This window comes from Panthera leo, chromosome E1 (assembly GCF_018350215.1).
Source record: "Panthera leo isolate Ple1 chromosome E1, P.leo_Ple1_pat1.1, whole genome shotgun sequence".
Taxonomy (NCBI): Eukaryota; Metazoa; Chordata; class Mammalia; order Carnivora; family Felidae; genus Panthera; species Panthera leo.
In genome coordinates this window covers 42,785,716-42,811,512 of record NC_056692.1, presented here as the reverse complement: position 1 = coordinate 42,811,512, position 25,797 = coordinate 42,785,716, and the positions used below count along the sequence as shown (strand labels likewise).

The 25,797-nt window shown below is 58.4% G+C and overlaps 1 protein-coding gene across 1 annotated transcript; it reads right to left on the bottom strand.

The window, feature by feature from the left end:
• Window positions 1–14: 14 nt before the first annotated feature.
• FMNL1 (formin like 1) lies at window positions 15–25,232 on the bottom strand. The gene is given in 27 exon segments (XM_042916357.1): window positions 15–457; window positions 977–1,097; window positions 1,380–1,475; window positions 1,619–1,720; window positions 1,919–2,082; window positions 2,236–2,365; window positions 2,449–2,529; window positions 3,567–3,635; window positions 3,838–4,072; window positions 4,545–4,747; window positions 5,642–5,766; window positions 5,957–6,262; window positions 6,511–6,627; window positions 6,630–6,780; window positions 6,944–7,045; window positions 7,542–7,691; window positions 8,991–9,101; window positions 9,413–9,487; window positions 10,391–10,484; window positions 10,695–10,771; window positions 11,396–11,504; window positions 13,125–13,262; window positions 13,661–13,744; window positions 14,130–14,203; window positions 14,881–14,994; window positions 16,530–16,613; window positions 24,873–25,232. Coding segments are annotated over 27 exon segments (3,345 nt in total). The 5' UTR covers window positions 25,002–25,232; the 3' UTR covers window positions 15–353.
• Between the last annotated feature and the right edge of the window lie 565 nt (window positions 25,233–25,797).

The following is a 25,797-nucleotide window of genomic DNA, read 5'->3' as shown; positions in this document are numbered from 1 at the left end:
AGCGGACAAGGATCTTTTGCAAATATCTTTATTAATCTTGTATAAAAATAAGGTCCATGGAGAGTTCCTGGAGCTGGGGGTGGGGCGCGAGGTTGCACTTTATAAGTTACAGGCCAGGCTCCCGCTGAGGCTAAGTATGGCTATTAGGGGAAGAGGGGTGCCGCAAGCAGCATTTGGGGGAGGGACCGGCGATGCTGCCCCCCCGCCCCACGCCCCCGCGCGCCCGACCACTTGAGGTGGGCCCAACGCAGCCGCAGAGGGGGCTGCCCGGCCCAGCCGAGCTGAGGACCACCTTCCTCGAGCCCCAGCTTGCCCCCCTCATCCCCCACTGAGTCCATCTGCTGAAGTAGCAGCTACAGTGAGAGGTCCGAGGTGACCTGCAGGGGGGGTCCCGGGGGGCGCCGGCGAGCACTTCTACGGCCTGTGTCTGTGCGGATGTAGGGCTGGTTCCGCAGATCTGGCAGCCAAGAGGAGAGACATTTATCTTTCAGAAGTCTGCATGGGGCTAAGACCACAGCTCCAGGGCAGAGGCCTCACCCTTCTAGGGACCCAGGTTGTGTGCATGTAGGAAGGGACCTGTTTATGTTTACCAGACCCCACTCAAACCTATCCCAGCCATGCATGGCCCAAGGGGAGGACAGCATGACCCAGTCCCCCAAGGCCCCCCAGAGTTGTGGGCAGCCTCTGGGATCAGAGGCCAGGCTACCCAGGTACCTGGGGGCTAGAGAGGAATCTCTTCTCCCAGGCTGGCCTCACAGAGGAGCCTGGATGTCCGCTTGCCGGTGCGGGCCGTGAAAGGCACCGTCTTGAGCACTGAAGGTTGGGAGGCAGGAGGGAGGAGAGAAAGGAAAAAAAGAAAAAAGACAGAAAAAGTAGCAAGAGGCAGTAAGGCAGCCAGACCCCTAGGGTGGGGTAGAGGGGGTGGAGGACAGCATTAGATGGACAGAGGACAGGACAGGCCCAGCCAAACCCTCACCTGTGATGATATCTTCAATGGCCCCATCGCGGTCACTCTCATAGATAAGTGGCTCCTTCTGCTGCTTCCGCTTCAGCTCAGAGATGAGGTCCATCTGCTGCCGCCGGGCCTTGGGTGGCGACTGTGGGGGGGACAGGGGGCGTAATGGAAGGTGTATAGCTCCAGCTCCAGGATCCCCTCTCCCCAGGCCACGAAATGCTAGAACACGTGTCTTCCTGGTCCTTCCGCAGCACCAACAACCGGCTCGAGCGGAAGGAACCCATTCCCACCCACCCCAGGCTACTGGGGCACTGTGCTCACCTCGGGCAGGGTCTGTTCCCAGAAATCAGAGCATAGAAGAGGGCCAGATCTCTGGGGTGAGGATCGCTGCAAGCAAGTGCCAAGCTCAGGCACAGCTACCTACCTTGGATGCTGGGACTTCCCCTTTGCCTGGGGCGTCAGCGCCCGCCTCCTGGGCTGCCGCTTCTTTCTTCCACTGTTCCACCTCCTGCTCAGCTTTCTGAGGGGCCAAAGTGGGTGTCCATGAGGGGGGGTCCTCGCCCACCCCCAGACAGAAGCATCCCCTCCCCTTCCCACCGCCCATGTGGAGGAGCCCCCACAATGCCCTGCAGGGGTCCCAGCCTGCCCGCCAGACACACATACCTTGTAGGCCTTGATGAAGCGGCTGAAGAGGGAAAAGAACATGGAGGGGGATGTGGTCTTGGGGTTCTCTCCGAAGTACTCCACCACAGACTCGTAGGCCTCCTGTGGGCACAGCCTGTCAGGCCCACCAGCACGGACCCCTACAGGCTCTGTGCCCCTTTAAGACACCAGCCACTTCATCTCTGCCCCTCCAGGCAGGTGGGCCTTCCTGCCCCATCCCCCACTGCTGTGGCCATGCCCCTCCAGACCTTTCTTCCACAACCCCACAGCCTCCCCACCTCCAGGCCAGCGCTGGCCCACCTGAGCAGTCTTGCTGTCTGCCAGCAGCTTATCCATGATGGGGGAGTTGGTCTTCAGGAACTCCTTGAGCACCGTGCAGTTGTCCTGCCGCACAAACTCTCTCTGGGTCAACTCTAGGCCTCGCTGTAGGGAGCGCACGTCCCCTAGGACACTGTCCAGGGACACTGAGTGGGGGAGGGGGAGCAGTACAGAAGCAGGGAATCAGGCAGCATTCCCATCTAACTACACCCTGTGGTCCCCTTTCTCTCAACCCGTATCAGTTCCCAGGGCTGAGCCCCTGCCCCCACCCAAGGAGGACAGGGCACCTGCACCCATACCCGAGCCTGCCTTGTCCAGGAAGTGCAGGTCGCTGTGGAAGCCTGTGAGCTGCGGGTACTTCTCAGCAATGACCTTCACCAGGTAGTGCAGCAGCGTCTGCTTGCGGTCAGTCGACTTCATCTCCAGCAGCTGCATGAAGACCTATTGTAAGCCACAGGCCACCAGCTGTCCCCCATCCCCCATGCCTGGGAACCCCTCCTTGTGCCCCTCACCACATCCAGACTCTGGAGCCGGAAGCCGTAGGCTGCTCCACGCTTGCTGCTGTTCAGGTAGTTACCAAAGGCGAGGACAATCTGGGAGAGGCAGGGGGGAGAGTTCAGGAGGTTGCCGGGGCTGAGGAAACCCTCCCGAGTATAAGTTGCACAAGAAAATGTGGCGAAAAGCAAGCCCCACACACTCAGCCCCCACTACTCTCCTGCATGGCCCCTTCAGGTCTAGGACACGTACATGCTTGTATATATGTCTGACATATGCATATGGCTAACACAATGCATGGCGTACCCTGTTTTTTTTTTTAAGATTTTTTTTTTTATTTATTGAGAGAGGGGGAGAGTAAGCCGGGGAGGGGCAGAGAGAGAGAGGGAGAGACAAATCCCAAGCAGGCTCCGCGTTGTCAGCGAAGAGCCCGAGGCGGGGCTGGAACTCATGAACCATGAGATCATGATCTGAGCGAAAACTAAAAGTCAGACACTTAACCACCTGAGCCACCCAGGTGCCCCTTAAAGACTTTATTTTTAAGTAATCTCTACATCCAATGTGGGGTTTGAACCCACAACTCCCAGAACAAGAGTCACATGCTCAGGCACCTGACAGGCTCAGTCAGAGAAGCATGTGACTCTTGATCTCAGAGTTGTGAGTTTGAGCCCCATGTTCAGTGTTGAGATTTCTTAAATAATAAACTTAAAAAATAAATAAATAAATAAAGAGCTGCATGCTCAATGGACTGAGCCAGCCAGGTGCCCCTTGGCATACCCAATTTTGTCCTCTGCCATTCCTACCCAAAATGGTGCTGCTGACATCGCCTAGGCTGTAGTATCATGGTCTTTCTACTGGTTCCCTGAGACTCCACTAAGCAGGCGTGGGTACTCTGCTAATCACACAGTAATCCCCAGAGGGGGCTCCGCCCTTAGGAGGAGTCTAAAGTATTGTAGACGTGACCTCCACCCCTGCCTTAGTTTTGTCTTTCCGTGTATGCGAGCGCTAAGAACATAACTGTTGCATCCCAAGGGTACAGACAGAGCAAGGCCTGGATCTCCCTCTCACACGACCCAGAACGGGCAAGGAGCCATAGGTGGGCCCCGCTTCCCAGACCCTTGCCCTGGGCTCTCACCTCCAGGATCTGCCGGAGTTTGTCAGAGGACTTGATGGACATTGAGGCTGCAATTATGGCATTCAGTTGCTGGGAGGGGCGGATTGGGGAGGTAAGGTAAGTTGGGGCAGGGTGGGAGGCAAGCCCATGGGAGGCTCAAGTACCCCTAAATGCCCTCCTGGAGGCTAGTAGCTGCCCCCCTCCGCAACCCCAATCCAGAACACAGTGCCCCCGCTTGCCCTGCCTGCCCCGCCCCGCCCCGCCCACACCGCTCTGCCTGCCCCGCCCACACCGGCATGAGCAGCTGCACAGTATCCGGAAAGTTGCCCAGGAAGGTGAGCGTGGCCATGCGCTCCGGCAGGCGCGGGATGCGGCTGAAGCGCAGCATGAAGCGATCCTCCTCCGACAGCTCCTCCATGGGTCGCTGCTCCCGCTCGAAGCGGGCAATGAGGCTACGCTCATACTCCGTGGGCAGGAAGCGGGTCAGCAACTCCAGGAAGTCCAGGCCAAGGGCTTGTAGGTCGTACCTGGTGAAAGGCGGGGTAGTTATCACTCTATACCCACCAGTTCTTGAGGCAGGACTACATCCCCCCGTCCATTTCCTTGACTGAATAAATGAACTTCAGTGTTCACTATTTGCCAACAGCTTCAGGGACCAAGAGGCAGGTGTCAAGGGAAGTTGGGAGCTGGGAAGCCTGAGGTCCCTATCATAGGTCAGTGGCAGATGCACAGCTGTAAATGCCAGAGCCTGAGTTCCCATAGCTGGGCAAGGAGGCAGGGAGGAAATGGGAACATCTCAGTCTGGGCGTGGACTCACAGCATAGGCTATTTTCTCGGCCTGAAAATGGGAACAAGGTTCCCAGGCTTACTCCCTGACCAGGGTTAGCATGAAGTTTGATGGGCTCTGTCCCATAGTTGGGACTCTTTTACTAGGTACTTGATGACCCTGGTTTAGTAGAGGGGCTGGGCTACCTACAATCCCAGGGCAAAAGTACTCACGTCTCGATGGCCTGGCAGATGCGATCAGCCCCCAGGTTGCCCTTGCGCAAGGTGATGGCCAGGTTCTTGGCGCGGTTGGCCTCGATGAGGGTGGCCTTGCTGGGGGCCTTCTGGGCTGCCTTACCCTTGAGAGCACTGAGGTCTAGGCTGGGACCTTGGGACTTAGTCTTGAACTGCTCCTCAAAGTCACTCATGTCTAGCTCCTGAGGGCACAAGGAGAAGAGCTGGGGCTAGGTGGGCTGGGGTCTGATATATTCCTGGCTGAACCATCTAACCAGCCCTGACCACACAACACAACCCACAGAGAAAAAAACCCAGTAACCCAGCTTGACCACAGGCCCTGATGGGGGATACAGGGGAAGTACAGACAGCACTGAGGAGGAAGAGCTGCACCCAATCCAGGGCACCCACACTCCAAGCCATTACAGCCAAAGGAAGAGCTGAATTGGCCAGGGATTAAAAAAAAAAAAAAAAAAAGGTGGGGCGGGGGGAGACAGGGAAGGGCATTCCAGGCAGAAGGAACAGCATGAGCAATGGCCTGGAGGCAAGAGAACACATCACTTTTGGAAAACTAAAAGTAGAATTAGAAGGCCTGAAGCCCTGGTTGTCTGTGGGAGTGGTGGGAGAGAAGCTTAAGAGGAGAGTGGACACAAGGGGGCGCCTGAGTAGCTCAGTCAGTTAAGTATCCGACTTCCACTCAGGTCATGATCTCACAGTTCATGAATTCAAGCCCCACATTGGGCTCTCTGCTGTCAGCGCAGAGCCAGCTTCGGATTTTCTGTCTTCCTCTCTCTCGGCCCCTCCCCCACTCACCCTCTTCTTCCCTCTCAAAAATAAACAAAAATCAAAAGAAAAGAGAGAGAGAGACCAGACCTGGGGGGAGGGATGTGCCCTCTGCAGGGAGGAAGGGGAAAGCCTCCAGGGGAGTCAGGATACACTGCCTATCCAATATACTAAACCAGTTTAGCTTAACGCCCATCCCTGGGCCTCCATGCCCTCATCTGTACAATGGGGTGGAGGAGATGATCCAGCATGATCCACACAAGCCCCCTCCTCCTCTGGTGCCCACACTGGGAGCAAAGAAGGGCCACACTCACCTGCAGCACCTTCTCATCATTGAGCTCAGTGAAGACGGTGCCTGTGATCTGGCTGGGTTTCAGGGCCACCCAATTTAAGAGTGGCATTCTGAACTTGGTCTGTATGGGTTTCTTGGCCTTTACTCCTGGGACAGGGAGGGAGTGGTGAGCATAGGGAGGTGAGGGTGGGGTGGTTGGCAGGACCCAGGGCCCAAAGTGGCCAGACGGGACAGGCAGAAGGCAACAGGAGGCCCCCAGACAGAGCATCCTGGAGGACACAAGTCTAGGCACGGCACCTCTCTCCATATCACCCCCAGCCCTGGGTGGTCCACTCACCTGGGCCCATCTCTGGGGCATCAGAGTGACCTCCAGGAGGCGGTGGGGGCGGCGGAGGTACCGGCCCATCTGTGCCAGAAGGCAGCGGTGGCGGTGGGGGTGGGGGCGGCGAGTCTCCCGGCAGCGGCGGGGGTGGGGGTGGGGGAGGGGGCGGGGGATCTGAGCTGCCAGGGAGGGGTGAGGCCAGAGGGGGCGCCAAAGGCGTGGCTTCCTGCTGGAAGGGGAGGCCGGGCAGTGGGGGCGGTGGCGGTGGGGGTGCTGCTCCGGCAACCGGCTCTGGTTCTGCCGCAGGTGGGAGATCTGAGCCTAAAGAGAACAGAGAACCAAAGATGGAGGGGAAGGGGTGTCAAGTTCTGGGCCTGGGTGGTCTCGCCACCGCCTCCCTCCCTACGCATGCGCACTGGGCCCACGTCTACCATCTGGCGTCCACCTGAGCCACGCCCACAACCCAAACCTACCTCTTGCAACTGTCCCGGCCCGAGACGTCCCCAGGCCCCCCTTCCAGACACTGGTTCCCCCATGCCCACCCACCCCGGCTTACAGCTCCTGCGCACCTGGGCTGAGTGAGCCGGTGGGCACTCCCGGAGTGGGAGTCGGAGTCGGAGTCGGAGCGTCACTACCGCTTGGAGTTGCCACAGCGACCGGGAGGATCTCGATGGAGACAGCATCCCCGGCCCCCGCAGGATACGGATTAACCCCTTCTCTTCCAGCTCCTCCACCTTCAGCTCTAGGGCCGAAGGCCGTGCAGGGACGGGGGTAGGCACTTTCTCAGGCTCGGAAGGACGCCTAGAGGCACCCATGGGGGTCGACTCGCTGAAGCGCTCCTGTGAATCCCGGGAGAAGGGTCAGTGCCCAGCAGCAGGCCTGGCACATAGCCCCCACCCTCTTACTGGGGTAGAGGGAAGTGTCAAGCCTAGAAGCCCCAACGGGTCAGTTCGCGGGAGCCCGGCCTGCCCCCGGCCCGGCCCCCTCCGCCGCCAGCCTCACCCGCAGGGTCTCCAACTCCTTTCGAGCCTGGCTTAGCTGCTTTTCCAGCTCGGCAATCTTGGCCATGGATTCGTTCTCCGCGTCCCGAAGCCTTTCTGTCAGCTGTGGCACAGCACATGGTGAGCTCCCACCCGCCGCTGGGCACTGGTACCGCCGGTGAGGGGGCGGCAGCAGGCATGCCTGCCTGAAGGGCTGGGGGAGGCTTCCGGATGTGCTGGCGGGTGGGCTGAGCCTGGCACTTGAACCCAAGTAGGTGAGGCACTGAGGGCACTAAAGTTCTCTCAGGAGGAGAAACCAGGGCACCACTGAGGACGGAGGTGAGTGGAGAGGCGATTGGGCTAGGAGGGGCCCCAGGCACCTAGTTCCGCCCAAGCCAGGATGTGGGCTCTGAGCACAGGGAGAGGAGGGGCCTGCCTCCTGCAGAGGTCCCACAGCGCAGGAACCCAGCGAACAAGACACCCAAGATGTGGATTCAGGTCAAAGTCTGGAACCAGGCAGACAGCCACCCCCTGTTTGGGTTTGAGGCCCAGGGCCTGATGCGACTGTGAAGCCCTGGGGGCCTACGATGTGCTGGGCCAAGTTCAGGAGCACCTCCCACCTGGGCCACCTGCTCCTGCAGCTCCTCCATGTGCTCCAGCACAGCATTCTTGGTCTCCGTGTCCTCCAGCAGCGCACCCACATCAAAAACATTGTCCAGGTATGCTTGGATCTGTACCTGCAGCTTGTCACTCTCGGTGAGCCGAAGCCTCTGTCCCCCGGACAGAAGGAACAGGGTGAGGCCCAATGTGAGGGGTCTCTCAGAACCGCCCATCACCGCTAGAGCCCAGGGGAAGGGGCTTGAGCCCCAGCCTGCTTTTTCTTTTTATTGAGATATAATTCGCATACCATAAAATTCATCACTTTAATGCGTATAATTCAATAGCTTCTAGTATAGTCACAGGGTTGTGCAACCATCACCGATGTCTAATTCCAGAACATTTCTATCACCCCCAAAAGAACCCCTGTACCTGTTAGCAGTCAGTCCCTATTCTCTCCTCTCCCAATCCCAATTGGCAACCGCCAATCTATCTTCTGCCTGTGTGGACTTACCTATTCCAGACAGTCATGTAAAGGAATCGTACAGTATTTGGGCTTTGGTGACTTGGCGTCTTTCGCTTAGCGTAATGCTTTCAAGGTTCATCCACGTGGTAGCATGTATCAGTAATTTATTCCTTTTTATGGCTGAATAATATTCCATTGCATGGATATATCACCCCAGCCTGCTCTGCACCTTTTGTTAATCCTGGCTTTTTAAAAATCCAATCCCAGGGGATTGGCTCCCAGGGGAGCCTGGGTGGCTCAGTTGGTTAAGTGTCCAACCCTTCATTTCAGCTCAGGTTATGATCTCATGATCATCGTCAGCCCGTCGTCAGGCTCTGAGGTGACAGCACGGGATTATCTCTCTCCCTCTCTGGCTCTTGCCCTCACGTGTGCGTGTATGCGCTCTCTCTCTCTCTCTGTCTTTCAAAATAAATAACAAAAAATGATAAAAATCCAATCCCAAAGTCCCCACTTCTCCAAGCAGCCTCTGAAAGGAATCAGGAAAAGCCGCGGCTTCTCTGCACAGGCTGGACCCGGAAGCACCAAGCCCCTCCCCCTAACCTTTCCCGGGGCAAGGAACTCCTCCTTGACCTGGACCCATCCAGCATGAGCCAGATCCCAATACGGCCCAGTATCTCTGTGCTCTCTATTATGTGCCTGTCTGAGGCTGATCCTCCCAGAGCCAGACCCAGGGCCACCTAGAACCCTTCCGGTGCCTGGCAGAAAACGTTCTGCCTCATTCTATTTAGAGTCATTATCATCTTTCTAACTCTCCTGTTTTACAGATGGCAAAGCTGAGACTCAGAGAGAAGAGACTTATCCAAAGTCACATGGGCTTGGAAGTGACAGAGTCAGGATTTGAACCCGGATCTGCCTGACCTCAACACCCATGCTGCTAACCACAGAGCCATACTCTGCAGTTGGCAAGTGGTTGAGTCCCAGAGGGGCGGGAGGATGTAGGGCTCACCTCCAAGTACAAGTCCAAGCCCAGGTGGGTGAACTCATATTGCAGGAAGACACGGAAGTTCATGTTCTCCACAGAGTGTACCACGATGTTGATGAATTGCATGCAGGCCACCTGGGGAGTAGGGAACAGGAGCACGTCGGTCTGTGATCCTCTGGGTGGGGGAGCTCAGTGCCTTCCACCACCACCCCCCATTTATTCCCAAGTCTCTCTCCTTTTCCCCATTTCTCACTCTGCTAACCCAGCTTTGTCCCTCCCCGTATTTTCCCCCTACACGCCGCATCCCCTCCCTCCAGCTTCCCCTCCCCACCAACCTCTCAATCCTCATACTTTGCAGGAGCAGAGCACAGATCCCAGATGCCCAGGGCCCCTTACTGCCCCTCACACTGAGGGTGGTTGGGCCCAGCCTGGAGTCCCGAGCTCACCATGAAGTCGATATTGCTGTCCTCTTTCTGGAAATATTCCATTAGCTTCTCAAAGCGGTGCTGCTCCCCACACACCTGGGTGGGGAGAATGGCTGTCATTAGGGCCCCAGCGACACACCTCCTAAGCCTTTTTCCAGCTGCCACCCTTGTGCTTCTACAGGTTCCTCCCACGTTAAATCCAAGTCAGGCCATGTCACTCTTCTGCTCAAAAACCTCTCCCCCCGTCTCCATTTCCCCAGCCCTCTCTGTGCTTACTCTACTCTGGCCACACTGGGGTCCTGGCACATTCCCACCTCAGGGCCTTTGCACCTGCTCTCCCATCTGCCCGGTTGCTCTTACTCGAGGCCGCCACCACACCAAGTCTCTCACTTCCCTCACAGCTTTGCTCAAACTTCACCATCTCAATGAAGCTCCCCTGACCACCCTGCAACCCATTCCTCCTGTCCCTCCAGCATCCCTGACTTTTTCCTCAGAGCATTTATCATTTTCTAACACATTAGGTAATTTGCTCATTTATTATACTGTTTATGATGTCTTCCCCTGCCTTCTTTGTTTCTTTTGTTCACTGATGGGCCCCAAGAGCCCACTCAAGAAATATTCATTAAAGGAATGAATGACCATGTCCCATCTTATGCATCATATTGTCCTGCACCTACTTCGCCAGCATCAGAGAGGTGTATGTATGCAACTCTGAGGTGTGTGGATCAAACCCACTTTGGACCTGGCAAGGCTGAGGGTCCGAGGTTCAGCAGATCCCCTGTTCAGCTGTCCCTGTTGCCCTAGGCAGCACCCCAACATGACCTGGCCTTTCCCTTCCCTTTAAAGCCTCCCCATCCCAGATCGTCCCCACCCTGTGTTCCCCGAATGCCCACCCAGCACTCCCAGCTGCCCCCAGCAGAGGCCACGGCTGCCAGCAACAGTCAGTGCTAGAGAACAAAGACATTGGCGGGAGGGGGGGTGGGGGCGGGTGGTTCATACCTCCTTGAAATTGTCAAAGGCTGCAAGGATGATGTCGTGTCCTCCTCGCACCAGGCACACAGCCGCCAGCAGCTCCAGCACCAGAGCCTTGGTTCTGGGGAGAGAAGGGGCAGTCTATCCCTTGAAGGCAGGCCCCACAGCAAGGGTGGATGTGGACCTGGCTGGGGGAGGGCAGGGGAGCTGATAGGTGAGTAGGAGTGGAAGGAGCCTGGAAGGGAGTCCTGAGAACTGAGGAACAGCGCAGGCAAGGGGCTGGTGGCAGGAGAATCCAGATGTGGAGAAATGTTAGGGGCCTGGACCTCACCTGGGGTTCTTGTTGTTGAGGCTCAGAGCAATCTCATTGACACAGGCTGGGTGGGTCATGACAAGGCTGAAGCCAGACTAGGGAGAGAGAAAACGTTAGCTCCTCCAGGCAGACCCCCAGGACTGACAGCACTGTCCTGTCCAGCACCTCAAGCACTGTCGGTGCCATTGCATTCTGGTTTCTAACTGCCCTCAAGCTTAGGAAGTTTTTGATATCTAACCATATCCTGTTCTGTGCTGCCAAAGCCTGGCTCCTCTTTTTAAACGACTCTGTCTGTGCAAAAGCCAGTGTTAGGACTCAGCACCGTGGACACAGAGAGCCCTCAAAGGCGTGCTAAGCAAAGGAGGACTGGCCTCACCGGCCACTCCTCCAAACAAAGTAATCCTGAGCTGCTCTCCCCGAGGGCCCTGTGTCCAGCCTTCCTTGGTGGGTGTGCCTGGGTCCCCACATGAGACATATCCATGCCCCCAGTCATGTCCAGATTACTCTAGAGGACCTCACTAGGAGGGGGCAGACATCTGGGCTTCCTCTCAAGACCTGATCAGCCTCAAGACCCCCAACAGCCCCCATCCACAGGGTTCTCCAGTGGGCAACAGGGTCGGGGGACCATTGGTCCCTGCACCCCAGCAGCTCAGGCAGCCCCCGGTGAGGACAGGCCCAGCTTCCTGGGTCCCCCAGTGCCCTCGTGCTCACTGACCAACCTGGTAGTTCATGATGGCACGCAAGCACATGATACAGACATGGACGTCATCCTTCTGGCTAACAATGCGAGAATTCCGCAGGGCCTTCCTGCTGTGGGCTGGGGTCAGCCTGGTGGGGTAGGGAAGAGGCAGCAGGGGTCAGCGTCCTACACCCAGCCTCCCACCCCCACCACCCACCACCACTCAGAAGGCACGTCTGGAACATTAGGCCACTGATTCCCATCCACCCAACCAAAGAGGTCAGCTGAGGGCAGGAAGGCTTCCTTGGCCCCTAGGCTGGGGCCTGGCATGCTGCAAGGGGATAAGGAGGGGGTCAGGAAAGCAAAGACCCTTAACAGCAACTTGGCATCAGAAAGGATTGCTGTGTTGTGCGGGTGGACAGCCCAAAGAGGGAAGACAGCCAAAGCTTGGAAATCCACAAGGTGGCGCTCACATGGGCTCATCTTCCATCTTGAAAGGTCAACCCTGAATTCACACACACCGTCTTGGTCCAAATCCCAGCTCACCACTTACGAGACTAGTTAATCACCCTGTGCCTCAGTTTCCTCATTTGTAAAATAGGAATGGTAATAATAGTACCTTCCTGATAGGGTTTTGGGGACTATGAAATGAGCTCAGAACAGTGCTTGATACAGAGTTAAGTGCTGTACCAGTGTCCTTCATAATTCTCTGCTTAAAAGTATGTGATTTTTTTTTCATTGCTGCAGATCCGCCAATCATGACTTCCACATCAGTTCCTCTTGACAATTCTATCACATTTCCAACAACACTGGGAAGCCCCACCTCCTCCCTCCATCTGCTACCTTGCCCTTCTCCCGTCACTGCTCTAATATGTCTGAGTCTTTGCTCATGCTGTTCCTTCCACCTGGAATGCCCCTCCCTGTCCCCACCACTGCCTGTAAAGCCCGAATCCATCTGTGAGACATAGTTCCAGTGGTATCATTCTAGGAAACCTTCCTGATGCTCCAGGAAGTAGCCACCTCCCTTCTCAGAGCTCCCAGCCACACCTTCATGATAGCCTGTCATACACTGTCGCCTTCTAGACCAAGGGCTCCCAAGAGCAGGGTGATCTGTCTCCTGAGTACCTGCCACCATAGGACATGCTAAAAATATATTTGTTGAATGAATGAATGAATGAATGAATGAATGAGCAAACAAAAAAAACATATTGTGAGAGTTTGAAAGGCTTAATATGAAGTCGGTCCCCTAGACCAAAGTGGGAAGGATGGAAGCTGGGAGTCCACATGAGGCTCCAGGGCTGACTCCTTCCCTCTCCCTGCCTCTCAGCTGGATGTCCGATGTTAGGTGGGGTGGCCTATCCACAGCAGATGAACTCAGGGGTGTCAGCTGAACACCCCACCCCACCCCACCCAGGGAGCCAACCAGGCATGCACCTGCCCCCAGGTGGCTACGTACCGGGGAGAAGGGGGGCACCTGGAGGCCGCACAGGAAAGAAGACGGGGTTAGATGGATACAAGGGAGGGTCTCACTGACCCAGAAACACCCTACTTATCCCAGACCACCCAGACTCCAGTTTCTAAGTGCCCATCCCTAGAAGGCTTCTTAACACACCCATCTCCCAAACCCTGCTTGAGGCCCTTACTGTGATCCCCAATGCCAGGCTGTCCCTCCCACCACCCCCAAGGGCCAGGGGCAGGGCTGGCTGGGTACAGAAGTCCAGGGGTGAATTCTCTATTCTCCCTGCCACCCTGCAATGGGACGCACATACTTGATGGTCAGGTGGCGACTCTTGGGCTGAGGAGGCAAGGCCGAGGGTGGACCCTTGCTGAGATCTTCCACCGACTGCTCCAGGGGCTTGCTCTTCTCTGAGCTGGGGACCCCGTTGTCTGTGCTCTCCATGTCATACCTGCAGGGATTAGAGCGGAGCTGGAGGCCAACACTGCAGAAGCACTTAAGAGAGAGAGGGGTGGGGGAAACTGAGGGGACAGACGAATGTGCAGGAGAGATTAGAGGCTGGGAGGTAGAGGCTGTGTTCTCAGCACTGTTCTGGGCAGACTAGGGGACAAGGGAATGGTGGAACAGAAGAGGAAGCCACCCAAGTCCCAGCTGGCCACCCCAGGCCACATCCCTCCATATCCATGCAGGCCCTTAGGAAGGGGTACCGCCCACCGTGCAGGGTGTGGTTTGTGTGAACCCAGGGTGGACTCAGGCTGCTTAGACGTGGCCCAAGCAGTGGATGAGGTGCAGGGAAGCAGGGATCAGGGCTCTGAGGAACAGCATGAGGACTGGAGCAGGGGGGCTTACGTGACGGAGCACTGGGCAAAGGCCAGGTACTCGAGGAGCACATCCAGGCCGCGGTTCTCCTCGTTGAGGAATTCTTCCACCCACCTGCAGGGCACAGGGCTCCCTGAGTTCCAGCCAGGAGGGAGGTCCTGCCCAGAGTGGGCACAGAACAGGCACAGCCAGGGCTCCAGTGCGGCTTCCCCCGTCCCCAGGAAGACACCAACCAGCCCAACCTCAGAAGACCCAGTGATGCTAGGAGATGCTAGGGGGCTCAGGTAGGACCCATGGCCCAGCCATGCCTCGAGGGGTGAGCCGAGAGGAGGCCGGGAAGCTGTCCTGGACACCCAACCCAGAAATGGCCTACAGGCACAGCCTACGCAGGGGTGGGGGGACAAGGGGGGACAGGGGAATAGCAAGGGGAAGCCCCAGGGGCTGTCTGGAGGCAGAGCTCTCCCTGGCCCCCAAGCAGGAAATCTGAGCCCTCGCTCACCCAATGTGGTTTGTCCTCAGGGAGATCTCCAGCTCCCGCAGCACCTGTGTGGACTCCTGAACTCGCCTCTTAAACTGGGGGCCAAGGACAGGAAAGTCTGGTGGGTGACGTCTGGGCTTCCCACAGGCCCACTGAGCCCCAAGGCAGCAAGTCAGCAGCCCGCGCCCTCCCCTACCACTGGCCTTTCATGTTCAGCCTCCCCCACCACCCCCACATACCTGCCCAGCAGAATAAGCATTCTCAGGCTACTCCCAGCCCCATACACAGGCCCGCAGGGTGCACGCTCATTCCTCCACACACAGACATGCGGCATGCTTGCGCACGCGCGCGCGCACACACACACACACACACACACACACAGCCATAGGGTACGCACACATTCAAATATGGATACCCTGGCTGTACACACACACATACTCATCCACATACAAGCACCCTGGGTACACAGATATAAGACACCCATACATCCACATACAGACACATGGGGCGCACACACACACACACACACACACACACTGCACAAATACGCACAAGTGGACCCACAAGTGGATGTAAACATATGCAGAATATGCAGAGGAACGTGGAAAAAGTACATGCCCGCAGCCCTCCCCGTCCCCTAAAAATATGCACACGCATTCATACGCGTGCCCACACAAGCCCACCAAAAAGTTTGCACACACAGTTATTCTAGCTGCCCAGAGCTTGGAAGGTGCAGGGGGAAAGGGACAGAGAAAAAGGGGGAGACATATACCCCCAGGTTAGACATCCAGTCCGCTGCTACCTTTCGGCCGACCCCACCGGTTTCCAGGTAGCTCTTCAGCTTCTGGATATAGGCTGTGGGAGGGTTCTTGACTTGAAACCGCTCCTGGGGAGACAGAACAGGGTGTACAGGGAAGCAGCCAGAGCCACCCCGGGGCAAATGACCAGCCCTTGCCCCAGAATCCCATTCTCAGCTCTGACCCCAGGTCCCAGGCTATCTTAGGACCCCTCTGAAATACCAAAGATATCACCAAACAACCCACCAGGTCATTAAAAGACCCCGGTCCCAGACCTAGCCTTCACTCCTCACTATGGCCTCACAAGCCACAACCCTAGCACAGCGCACCCCCCCCCCACTCCACCCCCACCGGTGGAGTTTGGAGGGGTCATTTCTGCCGCACAACCCACCACGCTGGGGGTGGGGAGGAGGACTCAGACCTGCCAGTAGGTGGGACCTTCCCAGGCCCTGCCCTCCCTGGGAGTCCAGGGAGGAAGAACGCTCTGAGGGCCCCTTCCCCACGGCTCCTCCCCAGCTGTCCCATTTACCTGTGCTGGTAGGTGTCTGTGTGTGCTTATCTCCAGTGCTCAACAAAGCAACTCCTAACTCCCCTGCCCCACCCAGGGCTCCAACAGCCACTCACACAAAGAAGCAGGGGCCACATCAGAGGCCCCCTACCCAGAGGAGCTCCCATCCTTCCCAGCCCAGATCCTTTAGGATTCCCGCTTTTCCCAGGCCCTTGAGCCCCCAGCCTGAGATACCAGGCCAAGTGGCAGAGACCTCCACAGCAGCCTGAGAGCCTCTAGAAGCAGCTCCCCATCCTCCCCACACGGCCCAGCCTTTACCCCCCAGACTCCCGCACAGCCTGCTCATCCCATTCCGGTCCATTAGCAGGAGCCAAAGGCCCAGCCCTGGCTCCCAGGGGAGGCTCCCTGCTCCCCAACTCCCCACCCCCAGCCTCCTTCCCTCACTGAATCACTGCAGCAGCCAGGCCCCACCCTGGCTTAGCAGTGGGAGAGGGGTCTTCCCTGCTACCCCGGAGAGCGGCCCTGGAAGCTGGAGAGGCAGGGGCAGCCAGTGAGCCCTGAAGATGGCAACCCTAGGTGCCTGGATGAGCACCAGAAGCCAGGAGTTCTATTTCTCGCTCGGCCACTTGGGAACTGGTTACCTTTGGGTTGTTGCTTGGTTGACTGCAGCTCCTCTGGGCCCGAGGGAAAGAAGGACAGGGATCCTGCCCCTTCCTCCCCACCTCCCATGGGGTCAAAGATGCCCAACCCTGGGGCTGCCCCCCTATCTTCCACAGCCCAGAGCTGGAGGGTCAACAGATGCTGCTCCGGGAAGCTCAGCAAGGAGGTGGGTGACAGCAAGGAGGTGATGAGCCCCTGCCAGCTCTTCATAGGGCAGACCCAGCCCAGCTAGGGACTCATAAGGTCCCTGGGGAGGCCCATGTTCAAGGGAGGGTGGTTGTAGAGTCTTGAAGACAACCCCAGCACCCTCTGCAGATGCGACACAGGCCTCTGGGCAGAGTCTTGGCCCGATGGGCAGCATGGCAGTGCCCCCTCTCCTGCCAGCACCCCCCCTCCCCCCCCCCCCCCGACAGCCAGGGCAGGGCATCCTGAGGCCAGAAGGGGCCTGGTACCCACCTGGTCACAAATGAGCTCCCACTTCTTCTCGTTGTCATACTGGCTCAGCAGCTGCACCTTGTCCGGGGGCAAGTTCATGCAGTTCTGGAGAGGGGAAGGACAAGATAATGACCCTGAGCCTGGGGTCCCGATGCAAGGGGCCAAGGGAGCACAGGCATTTTCAGGGAAACCACCAGGGGGCAGCTCCCTAGCAGATCTGTCATACGCATGAATCCCTGTCACCCCAGGAGATAAGTAGCGTTAGCCGATGAGAAGATGAGAAAACCGAGGCCCAAAGATACAGCACCTTGCCCTAGACCGCAAAGCTAGAAAGTGACACTGGGATTTGACTGAGTCGGCCTGGCTCCAGGGCCTGGGCTCCGTCTTCCACACACCCCCTCCCTAGCATGTCTCCCCCGGCGGTGAGAGCGTGGGTTCTCAGCCTGACTTCCTGGGACCTTGGGCATTTTTTGACTCACTGCCCCACGTGCAATAAGGGGGAAAGTCAACTCTTCTTCCATTCGAGTGGGAAGCTAACAGGGGACCCAGTTGCAGCCGGGCCCAAATGTGGCCAGTCTTGGACTCTGCCCCACCCCTGTGTGCCAGCCGACACCATCCGGACTGTATGCAGTCCTGGCCCAGGGCACCAGTGTCTCACAAACAGCAGAAAACCTCTCACAAGGATGGCAACAGCGGTCTCCTCCTTAGCCCTGTCCAGCCCCCTCCCTCCTCATCACTTCTGGAAGGAGGACATGGGGACGGGCCAAGGGAGCTACGGTCAGACAGGCAGGGAATTCCTAGCAGGTGCATCATGGCTACAGGGCACAGGGGGATTCCTGGGGAAGGTCACCCAGACATAGGAACTAGAGACAGCAGCCAGCATGCTGGGTCTGTGGTGCCGGTGGCCCAGGCTGGGACTCCCCTCAGGAGCTAAGAAAGGTCAGCATTGCTCTGCCCGATCCTCCAGTCACAGACGTGCCTTTCAAGCTCCTCCCTCACAGGGCAAGTATAGGGTCTTGCCTGGTGCTGCCTGCACTAGGGGTTCCCTGGCCCCCCCCTGAACTTGGCATGTCTTCCTAACAGACCCAGAAGATAATGCCAGTTTACCCCAATTCACTGAATCCCAGGTTTAAAGAGGGTCTATTATGTATCAGGCCCCAAAAGATAGTTCTTGCCCTCAAGGAGCCCCATCTCTGCTGGGGAGGTGGGAGTCTCCAGGAATCCCCAGCCCAGAGTCAAAAGGCCCCCGTCACCAGCTCTGGTGGCTCAGACTACACGTCCTCAGTCACATGGCCCTGAGAGGAGGCCACAGCTGGAGCAGAGAGAGGGCCACACCCACCCGGGGCTCCTCAGCCAGCTTCCTCTCTGGGGTGCTGGGCTTCATTCTGGGGCTCTGGCCAGAACTCACCCCCCCCAAAAAAATCACTGCCTTAGGTCAGCCCCAGACAACAGGAAACTGGGTGCTCTCAGCCCCCATTGCTCAAGCTTTCCGGCTGAGGCCCCACTTGAGAGGTGAAGCTGCCTATCCCCCAGGCCCCCCAGGCCGGCTGGGGATGGGGATATGTCATTCTTCTCCCCATTGCAAAAGCGAGCCCCTGGATTGAGGAAACCACTGCTGTCTCATCTGCTGCCTTTCCCCAACCCACCAACAGCCAGAACAGCCCCCGCCACTACAGGAGACACTGCCTAGGAAGGGCCCCTGGAGCTGAGGCAAGGGCCCCTGGGACCGTTCTCTCTCTCTGCCTTTCTTTCTCCTTGGTCTCTCCCAATCCTGATTACAGAGATCCAGGGTGGGGCAGGGCAGAGGGGGCCAAGGCTGAGGAGGAAGGAGGGAGCAGGAAGGCAGGCAACGCAGAGAAACTGGAACAGTGGCCAACCCAGAGAAAGGAGGTGGTGGCAGGGAAGGGAAGGGACGAGGGGGAATGAGGGGACGGCTGAGCCCCAGCACCTGAGCCTTACAGGGGACAGCTGCTTCCCAACACGGGTCTTTCCAGGCCCTCGCCCACTCCAGGGACCTGTTTGGTTCCTGGAATGGCCCCAGTGACACTTCTAGAGGCAGCGACCAGTCATAGTCAAAATAGCGACCCCAACAAATGTGGGCGCCAGCTCTGCCCGGATGCTCACCCTGCCCGGCACCGCTCTGAGCCCTCCACGAGGGTGACATCCTCACCACCACACACCCTCATCCCCATCTCACAGGTGCAAGTACAGATTAGTTTAGTGACCTGCCCAAGGTTACAAAACCAGAGAGTGGGGAGCGGGGCTGGCTTTGAGCCCAGAGCTGACTCTGAAGCAGCACCCTGGCCCACTCCCCGCGGGGGGCAGCCCCATGGTTATTACTGGGGAGGAAAAGGCCTCTGCTGTGGGGTACACCTGTCCCGGCAGTGGTGGAGGGCAGAGCACCCCTTGTCCCCTTCCCCACCTGGGCGTGCTCAAGCCCCCGAGGCTACATGCCAGCCTGCCAGACGGGCTAAATTTAGGCTCGGAAATCAGAAATAGCTCTGACAGCGCTGAGCACTAATTAGCAGCTGTTCCTCGGCTGTGCCCACCGAGGAGACGGTACCCTAAGGAGCAAGAGAGGAACCAAAGGGTGCCACTGACTCGGGGTGGAGGGAAGGCGTCCTGGAACACGGCAACAGACCCCAGACCCGGGGCCCTCAGCAAGGAGGCAGCACCATGGGAGAGAAGTAGATGAGGCTGGCTGACACCGCTCGAAAGGGACAGGCAAGGACACGGAGGTGCAGGGGTGGGGAGGAGGGACACTTGCCTCCCGTAAGGGGACACGGGGAGAGGAAGCTGTGAGGCAGAAGAACCCACACTGGATCCTGGAGAGCCAGGCCCTGGGCTCACCTAGCCCAACAACTGCTCCGTCTCCTTGAGCCTCAGCTTCCTTCTCCATAAAATGGGCGCACTTCCCTTCTGCCTCCCAGCTCCCAGAGCTCCCAGGAATACCCAGTGAGAAGCTGGGTTTTGATGTAATAATACTCTGCAGTGACGCACGCTGTTAAGAGGCGTTTCACAGACTGGGGCCTGGGGGAGGAGTCCATTGAAGACCCCAAGGAGAGGGATGGTGTGGTGAGCAGAAGTTTGTGAAAACATCCAGATAAAACAGACCTGTCTCCAGTGCTTGGCCAACAATGAACTGACCCTTCAGCTCCCCTCTCCTTGCTGCCCTTAATGCTTTGGCTCCAGGAAGAGACAGGTAAGATCCATCTTTGAAGGTGTGGCCAAGAAAAGGAGCTGATCCCCCAGTCTTTCCACTAGAATGTGTAGACATCATTCTCCCTCCCTGCCGCGACCTCTCCAGGTGCCAGAGGGGCCCTCAGCCTCGCTCACCCAAGACCAGCCCCTTGCAAGCTTCTGCCGTACTCCTTCAACAACGCCCCTCCCCCCTCCCGCCACCGCTGACATCTGGAGAGGTGTCCCTGGTGACTGAAGGGGTTCTGTCTGCGTCTGGACACAACCACACCCTCCCGTTTCACTTTCAGTTTGAACTGAGACTGTCCCAACCCACCTGCCCACCCTCTCCTCATGACGTGTGGCCCTTTGAGTCCCAGAATGCCCTTGAACTTGGGTACCAAGCCCAGTCTCAGACCAGCCCCACAGAGGCTCCACAGCCTGATGGGCCCAGAAGCCAGGAAGTGTCTCCATCCGCCACCTCTACATGGTCTTGGCCTTTGTCTTAGAGCTCTTAGCACCTCTCCAAAGGCAATCAATCCACGTTTCAAAGTTCCAGTAGGTAGATTTTCTGGGGCTATTAGAGACAATCCCTGACTTAGAGGAGGGCTCTAGGTGACTAGTCCCAGGATTAGGTGCTGAGAGTCCCAAAAAGCTCATGGCTTCTCCCGTCAGGGTTGAAGGGTCCCCGTGGCAGGGACAAGGGCAAGCCAGGTGGGAGCCAGGACAGCAGGCACTGCCCATACAATCCAGGCTAGTAGGAGAATTACAGCAACAATAATAATGATAAATATTCCCCAAACATCCCATTCCGTGCTAAGTGCCATTCTAGGTGCTTTATATCTACTGACTCATTTAAACCTCAAAAAAGAAGCTGACACAGTAAATGCTATTGTGATCCCCATTTCACAAATGGGAAACTGAGGCATGGAGCGATGAAGTCATTTGTCTGAGGTGACCTAGCTGGCAAGCTGGTAAGAAGACTGTGTTTCCTTGGAAGAAAGAGCACTGAAGGCAGTGAGAAATGTGGGTCCCGGACCCCCAGGGGTCTTCTGCAGACAGACTGGCCCCAGTCCCCCTGTCTGAGGAACGAGGAACAGCCAGCCCCATTTCCTGCCACCCAGCACCCTACGCTTCCTGTTGTTGCCCACACTGAGCTCTTACTCACTGGGGAACCCCCCCCTCCCAGTACACCGTCTCTCAGAGGGAAGTGGAGGCCTCCCCACCCCCTCCCCATGTGCACACAGCTACCGTTAGCACCGCCACTGCCCCACCCTCCAGGAGAGGTGGGCCCTCCCTCTCGTGGTTTCCGGCCACCAGGCAAGTTTTCGGTCTAGGCCCCGCTGTGGCGGCCCTGCATGATGGCAGCCAAGGGCAGCCTGGCCTGTGATGGCTAAAGTTGGCAACCTTGGTTGGTCTTGGTAATGGAGGTGGGTAGAGGGGAAAGGCACAGGCTGGAAGGGCCTAGGAGGCCTCCAATATGAAGAGGCCTCTATCCACTCCAATGTCGCTCCCTTCCTCACAGCGGGGGAGAGTTTCTGGAGCACTCGCCCTGTGTCAGGCACACTCGGTAATCCTTCAACGACCCTAGGAGGCCAGCATATACTACTGGTATTCTCTTTCTACACATGGGGAAAACTGAAGTTCAGAGAGGTTAAGTAACTTGCTCAAGGTCATCCAGGTAGGAAGCGGCAAAGACAAAACCCACCCCCTGACTTAATGACCCCGAAGCTCAGGAAGCTATTCTGCCCTTCCCTTGAGTAACCCCGGCCCCTCCCAGAGGCGGGGAGGACGGAGCCACCTTCCAGGGTTCCATGTCCTCGGGAAAAATGCAGAGGTAGCCCCCAGGGCAGCCCCATCTGCTCCTGCCCATCTCACCCAGCTCTTTGCCAACTGGCCCCAGATGTCCCTGTGAATCATGCCTACCACATCCCTGGGTTTCCAGGGTCGACATGTGCCAGCCCCGCCTGCTAAGAATGTCGCCCCACAGCCCCTATCTGGCCCGATATCTGCCCACATGGCCACAGCCCCATTCTCTTCTCCTCAGGGAAGGGGTCCAGCTGAAAGCAGGATTCCCAGGGTCCACATGCTGCTGGAGGCTGTCCTGACCTCCCCACACAGCCTTGCCAAATGTCCACATCCCTAGGCACTTGCTAAGGGCAGCCCAGGGTGCTAGGCCCCATCAGGCAAACTCCTCTCCAAACGGTTCAGTCTCCGTGTGGATCAGCATCACTCTCGGCCTCAAGCACAACATCCCGGGCACCTTCCCTTGGTCCCTTGGCCCCAAGGTTACAGGCTCCTCTCTGACCAGACAGATCAGCAGTATCCAATGCCTGGCCATAAGCACAGAACTTCTGGACGGCCTGGAAAGAGTGCCTTGCCAACCCAAACCCTGATCCTTACAGGGGAAGGTCTGCAAGGAAGACATGAGCTTTGGGCATGGCCTAAGAGAGGCAAGAGCTTGATGTCTGGCCAGCTGGTTTTCCCACCATTCCAGCAGGCCCATGTCGCTGGGCAGCCATCGCTCCTCCACTGTTGCTAAGGCAGCAGCAGGAAACCCTGGCCAACCTGCTCTTTCTCCCCACCCCCATTTTAAGCAGGGGCACCTCTCGCTCACAGCCTTCTTAGAAAAGTAGCCCCCCAACACCCTTGCATGGGAGAAAGGCCACTGTGGGGAAAGGGAGAGCAAGCTTCATCTCCTATCTGGCCATAAGCCTTGGTGGAGGCGCCCTTCACCCACACATGGGTCCCGCATCCAAGAGCCAAGGAGTGGTTTGGGGCTGCAGGATCCTACCCTCCACCAGGGACCAAAGGGTTTTGTTTAAGCGAAAGGAAGAGGTTCCCTGGGGCTATGTGACTATATCCGAAGGGGAGGGTGATGCTTTTCCCATCAAGACTCTGGGATCCCTGGGGGTGATGGGTTCATCACTCTCGGCAGTCTGAGCCTTTTTCTCCTCTTACACATTCACTAAGGACCAGACTCAGCCCCGGCCATGGAGGCAGTGCTCTGATGGAGGCGCACCCTGCATGACCCGTTGCCAGGCCTGTGGGTTTAGCCTAATACTTGGCCCAGGCAGCTGCAGGCAGCGGCCAAGGCTATCACCCCAGGGCGGGGCTCATGCCCTTGTTGGTGGGGAGTGAGGGGAGCCGGGTTCTTAGTCAAGTGACCTTGGGTTGGGTGAGTTCTGCCCACAGAAGACAAGGGACAGGCTGCTCCTTCCCCAGAAAGAAGGCCAAATATAAACACACTGGGGTTCCTGGGAGCCAGGATGGGAAGTTGAGCCCCATTGGGTGCTGCTGCCCTAGATTTCTACCCAGCTACCACTGCCTTCTCCATGAAGACACCCTCTAAGAGCCATCCCTGGGCCTCCACCCTCCACACCCTGGTACTCAGGGACTCCCAATGGCATTTAGCATCAGGCTCAGCCAATCAGAGAGAAGGCCAAAACACAAGCAGGGCACTCAGGAACTACACATGCATCAGAGCCTCACCATTTGACTTTTGGATTTCCCAGTGGTCTGAATTATTCACACAGCTCCTCCCCATTAGCGTGTGTATGATAGAGACCGCACCTCACCCTGACAGCCTGTCCCACCCCTGTCCACAGACACACACTTGGGGGGAAAGAGAGACCCATATCCCCCCACCCTCACAAGGCTGGCAGGGGTCCAGGGATCCACCACCAACTCAGGCTCCCCAGATGGTCCCCCAGAGACTGTCTCTCTTCATTCTGCCCCCTCCCCCATCTGCTCAGCTCAGCTGAGCTTTGCGCAGGCCATGGGTTTGAGGAAGGGAGAGCAGGTGGAGAGATGGGGGAAACAGGGCCTAGCCTGGTGTGAGGTGTCCCTCAGAGTCCCTCCCTCTCCCCTAATCAAGCAAGGTGTCTTTGCAAGGATAGACCAGACCCCGCCCCACCCCATAGCTCCCCCAGACCCCTCTTAGCCTTCCTGCTGGGAGGGGGCAGCCAAGATTTCCAGGAACTATCATGAAGGGCCATACAGAGAATCTGGTAAGTACAGCCTAATAACAGGCCAAGGGAGGGGAAATGATGTCAAAGAGCTGGAGGGGACAAAGAATTGAGTGCTGCCACAAGCCAGCATTGCTCTATTGCCCGCACCTCCCTTGCTGCTCCCCCCCCCCCCCCAGACCTGCAGTGCCAGCCTGCTTAGACTGAGAAGTGCCCCCTGGGAAAAAGCACAGCGTGGCCTCATTCGCCTGTCACCCAGAGTCCAGCAAGGGAGCTGACAGCAGACAGGCCACCAGGCAATTAGTTAGAGAAAGGAGCCTGGGACAGGGCTGAGACAGGGAGAGGGAAGTGAGAATGAGTGGCCCTTCCCCCTCCCTACTTCTGCCTTGCACCAGGTCTTAGGGAGCCCTGATTTTGCTCCGGAGCCCCTCCCCAAACACATCCTGACTGTCTCCAGGCTCAGCCAGAGCTGATGGCTTCCTCCCCAGTGACCTAGTCTCCGAGCCCCCCAATTCCTCCAGCAGGTGATAGTGGGGAAGGTGGGGAGGGGGGGGGGGATGCTTCCAGACTTTTTGTCCCACCCCAAGCCAGAGTGACCGACCCATCCTGACCCCGCCCGCCCTTCCTACCCTTAATCCCCTCAGTGGGCTGGAGGAAATGCCCACGATAAGGACCCACAGGCAATCTCTCCTGGACATGCAGGGGATGAGAGATACAGACACCTCCTCTGCGTGATCTGAGGACTCAGCTCCCAGCAGCCCAGGCACCAACAAATCAGGACCAAACACCTGAACTCGGTCTCCAGCCCCCAGCACATTAAAATGTCACCCTTCCATCTTTGGCCCTAAGAAAAAGCAGATGTTCCACGACCCTCGCCTGGTGGCCGGGCCTGCGTGCAGAGCGGAAGGGGACGCCCCAGGACCCCCCTTGCGTGCTAGGCTCCCAACTTCCTCGCAGGACATTTCTGTTTAGACCTTTAGACCCAGGAGCGCTGGGGAAGGGGGTGTCCTGGGGAGGCAGACTGGGCGACTGCAGAAGAAAGTTTTGGGGGGAGAGTGCTAAGTCACTCTGAAAGAAGCCACTGTCACTCCCACCCCCTGTAGGGGCCAGCCACTGGGCCGGGGATCTCCAAGCGGTACCTGAGCCCCCGGGGGCGGGGACGCGTGCCGAACCCCAGCCGCCCCCCGCCCGCGCCCAGAGCGCGACAGATCACACTCACCAGAACCCTGTTAAACCTCTCCTCCAGCTCCCGGGCCGCGGGCATCGGCTGCTTGGGCGCCGCGGGCTGCTTGGGGGACGGCGCGGCGGGGCCCGCGGGCTGCTCCGCGCTGCCTGCCGCGTTGCCCATGGTGGTCTCCACCCAGTCGGCCAGGCGCCTCCAGCCTCGGAAATCCAGCTTTCCGGGGGACCGAGGACGAGGCTCCCGGCCTGGGGGGCGAGCAGGGCAGAGGCTGGCGGCGGCGGCGGCGGCGCGGCTCGGCTCCGCGGCGCTCGGCTCAGCTGCGCGCAAGGGCCGGGGCGCGGCGTCCCATCGGGGCGGCCCCGTCCGAGGAGCCGGGCGGCGAGCTGCGGGGTGGGGGGAGGAAGTCAGGCTGCAGGCCGCGGGGGACAGAGGGCTGGGCCGGGGGCAGGAAGCTGCGGCGCGGGCTCCCCCCTCGGCGATTTTCTAACTTCTGCTGTCGCTCCCCGAGCGCGCAAACCGCATTTCGCCGCCGCCGCTACGCACCCTGCCCCCGGGGGGCGGGCTGGAGGGAGGGGGCGGGCGCCGGGAGCCGGCCGGGGGTCCGCCGCAGCCATGGCGCTGCGCGGAGGGGGCCGGCGACCCGCTTCACCTGCCGCAGAGGGGGCGGCGGGCGCCGTTTCACCTGCCGGAGCGGGAGGCGGCCGAGGCGAGGCAGAGGCGGCGGCGCGCGCGGCGGCGCCTCCGGGTCCTAGAACCGCATGCTCCCGCTCGCTCGGAGCCGGGGATCGGCGGGGTCTGGGTGAGGGGGGGTCACGGCCTGGGAGTCGGAGGGGGCAAACCTCCGGGAGTCGGAGGGGGCAAACCTCCTTGCCGAGGATGCCAGCAACTGCGTGCTCGGCTTGGAGACCCATGACGGTGCGGCGTTGGGGCGCAAGGGCTGGGTCTCCCTCTCGGATTCTGG